Here is a 3,094-nt window from a genome sequence, read left to right on the forward strand (position 1 = left end):
AGAAATGAGAAACCAGTGAAGACGTTTTCTCTCTCACAGAATAAGTCTTTGTTAATCACATACAACATGGGTTTGCTTTATTTGGCGCGTGGGGAGCCTCTACTTGCTGCTCAATGCTTCCAGAAGGCTAGTGTTGTTTTCTGCAGACAACCCCTCATTTGGCTCCGTTTAGCTGAATGCTGTATGATGGCTTTACAAAACGGGCTTTTGGATAAATCAGAAATCAGAGTCAATGTAGTTGGGAAAGGGAAGTACAGAAAACTTATGATTGAAGAAAATGGACTTGTGGAACTTGATGGTAGTACCCAATGCGGGAAGCTTTCATTACCACTAGCACGGGCTTGTCTCTCAAATGGTATATATCTGCTCAATGAGTCTCTCTTGAATGAATCTAAATCAGATCGTGAATCGACATTATCCGTGGGGATGAATGAGACCAAAGAAGCATCATCTGCTGATCATGGGGAAGCTAACACGAACTCAGACTTGAAAGAGGCAAAAGGAGGATTGAACCAGGACATAATTCAAAGCTCCCTCTCTGCTTTCAAGGGTATTCAAAGTAGAGAAAAGCTGTTGATTAAACAAGCTCTGCTTGCCAATATGGCATACGTAGAACTGGAGTTGGAGAATCCTATCAAAGCCCTGGCCGCTGCTAATTCACTCTTGCAACTTCCTGATTGTTCAAAGATCTATGTTTTCTTAGGCCATCTTTATGCAGCGGAGGCCCTCTGCTTGCTCAACCGTCCCGTTGAAGCTGGCGCGCATTTATCTGCGTATCTAGTTGGACCGGATGATTTTAAATTGCCATATGAGCAAGAAGACTTTGACCAGTGGCGGATGAACACAAGTTCTGATTGTGAAGAGACGTTGGATTCGTCAACGGGAAATGCCCGGGATTCTGTTTTCCTAAAGCCAGAAGAAGCTCGTGGAGCACTTTTTGCAGACCTTGCGGCGCTGCTTGCCACACAAGGACATCATGACCAGGCCAAAGCTATGATAACACACGCATTAACTCTCATACCAAACAATGTACAAGCTACAGTTACAGCAGTCTACATTGACATGATGTTGGGTAGGTCGCAAGATGCCCTTACTCGGTTAAAACAGTGTACCCGTGTGAGCTTTGTTCCAGGCAGATTGGAAGTGAGAGCCTCGTAGAAGATTTGTACTCTAAACGGTATGGTTTCTGTTTGAAATTCAAGAANAGAAGCATCATCTGCTGATCATGGGGAAGCTAACACGAACTCAGACTTGAAAGAGGCAAAAGGAGGATTGAACCAGGACATAATTCAAAGCTCCCTCTCTGCTTTCAAGAATATTCAAAGTAGAGAAAAGCTGTTGATTAAACAAGCTCTGCTTGCCAATATGGCATACGTAGAACTGGAGTTGGAGAATCCTATCAAAGCCTTGGCAGCTGCTAATTCACTCTTGCAAGTTCCTGATTGTTCAAAGATCTATGTTTTCTTAGGCCATCTTTATGCAGCGGAGGCCCTCTGCTTGCTCAACCGTCCCGTTGAAGCTGGCGCGCACTTATCTGCGTATCTAGTTGGACAGGATGATTTTAAATTGCCATATGAGCAAGAAGACTTTGACCAGTGGCGGATGCACACAAGTTCTGATTGTGAAGAGACGTTGGATTCGTCAACGGGAAATGCCCGGGATTCAGTTTTCCTAAAGCCAGAAGAAGCTCGTGGGGCACTTTTTGCAGACCTTGCGGCGCTGCTTGCCACACAAGGACATCATGACCAGGCCAAAGCTATGATAACACACGCATTAACTCTCATACCAAACAATGTACAAGCTACAGTTACAGCAGTCTACATTGACATGATGTTGGGTAGGTCGCAAGATGCCCTTACTCGGTTAAAACAGTGTACCCGTGTGAGCTTTGTTCCAGGCAGATTGGAAGTGAGAGCCTCGTAGAAGATTTGTACTCTAAACGGTATGGTTTCTATTTGAAATTCAAGCTTTTGTACAATTAGGTTGTTCTATAAATATCAGAGAATAAGCTTTTGTACAATTTTTTTTTTCTTACTTTTTTTCCTTGTATTAGTACTGTGAGATGATATTTGCATTCTTGACTTAGATTTGGGTCGTCTAAGGGGTTAGTTGATTTCTTGTTCAGGAACAAAACACAAGTCTTTTTGTACTTCGTTTAAATTTTGTTTCAGAAACAGACCCTTTAATTCAGTTTACTTAAGAGATATCTTTGTTAAACTACTCAATAAAGAGAGACCTCTTAACTATATTGATATGTGTCTCTCGTTAGACTTTGGTCGCTTTTGAATCTTTGAAACTTGGTCGGAAAGCAAAACAAGCTTTTGGAACATTGTCAAGAAACCGCAGTTCTGAAACTCGTAAAACTTAGTTCGGAAGTTATACCATATAGCATTGTTTATACAACAAAATCTAATATCTTCTTCTTCTCTCTTTTTTATTCACTTTTTCTATACAAAGCAATTAAACAATAATATGTATGTTCCATTCATTTTAAAAAGAAGCTTGGAGGAGATACACAACAACAATATTACGTGTCACTGTCGCCATGGGAAAAGAACCTAGAAGTTTCCACTTTCGACACGTGTCTTCTTCTCAATCTCTTTTAAAAAGGTGTTAATTTTAATAATCACCAAAGGCAGATTTTTATTTCCAACAAATGTTTACTATGACACATACTCCCTTTGTTTCACAAAAATTGATGTTTTGGGATATTTTTTTGTTCCACAAAGATTGATGTTTTGTAGATTTTAAGAAGTAATCATTGAAAATATTTAAATTTTTGAATTGCTATTGGTTTATTTTTACAGAGGGAGTAATGGATTATTTTGAAATTATCACTACTACTTTAAAAAGTTAAAAAAAAAATATTGAATAATTTTATGTGTTTTTTAATAAATGATTTCGGGTTTTTTTTTTTATGGTCATTTTCGTTCACCTTTCTTTATAATTCCGATTAAAGTAAACAGAAAAGAAAAAAACAAAATCTGACCACAATAATGGCGAGCAACGAAGAATTCTCTGAAGATTCAAACTCTAATGGAATAGACTCATTCGATGCTGTCAAACAACGTTTCAAGGATCGATCAAAGGTGCA

General features: G+C 39.1%; 2 protein-coding genes across 4 annotated transcripts in view; both read left to right on the forward strand.

Moving 5' to 3' along the window:
* LOC104732524 (CCR4-NOT transcription complex subunit 10-like) lies at positions 7 to 2,200 on the forward strand. Of its 3 annotated transcripts, none has more exons than XM_010452075.2 (2): positions 7 to 1,182; positions 1,948 to 2,200. In XM_010452075.2, the coding sequence occupies exon 1, from the start codon at positions 67 to 69 to the stop codon at positions 1,156 to 1,158; it is 1,092 nt and encodes a 363-aa protein (XP_010450377.1). In that variant the 5' UTR covers positions 7 to 66; the 3' UTR covers positions 1,159 to 1,182; positions 1,948 to 2,200. The 3 variants fall into 3 exon arrangements, with proteins under 3 accessions (XP_010450377.1, XP_019089673.1, XP_019089672.1); XM_019234128.1 differs by having other exon boundaries at positions 7 to 1,163; positions 1,929 to 2,200; XM_019234127.1 differs by having other exon boundaries at positions 7 to 451; positions 1,217 to 2,200.
* Positions 2,947 to 3,094, forward strand: part of LOC104732526 (uncharacterized membrane protein C776.05-like) — a 4,616-nt gene continuing 4,468 nt past the window's right edge. The window contains exon 1 of the mRNA XM_010452078.2: positions 2,947 to 3,089. Coding sequence (XP_010450380.1) covers positions 2,997 to 3,089 — 93 coding nt within the window. The 5' untranslated portion in view covers positions 2,947 to 2,996. The remainder of the gene's footprint in view (positions 3,090 to 3,094) is intronic.

This window comes from Camelina sativa, chromosome 12, assembly GCF_000633955.1.
Source record: "Camelina sativa cultivar DH55 chromosome 12, Cs, whole genome shotgun sequence".
Taxonomy (NCBI): domain Eukaryota; kingdom Viridiplantae; phylum Streptophyta; class Magnoliopsida; order Brassicales; family Brassicaceae; genus Camelina; species Camelina sativa.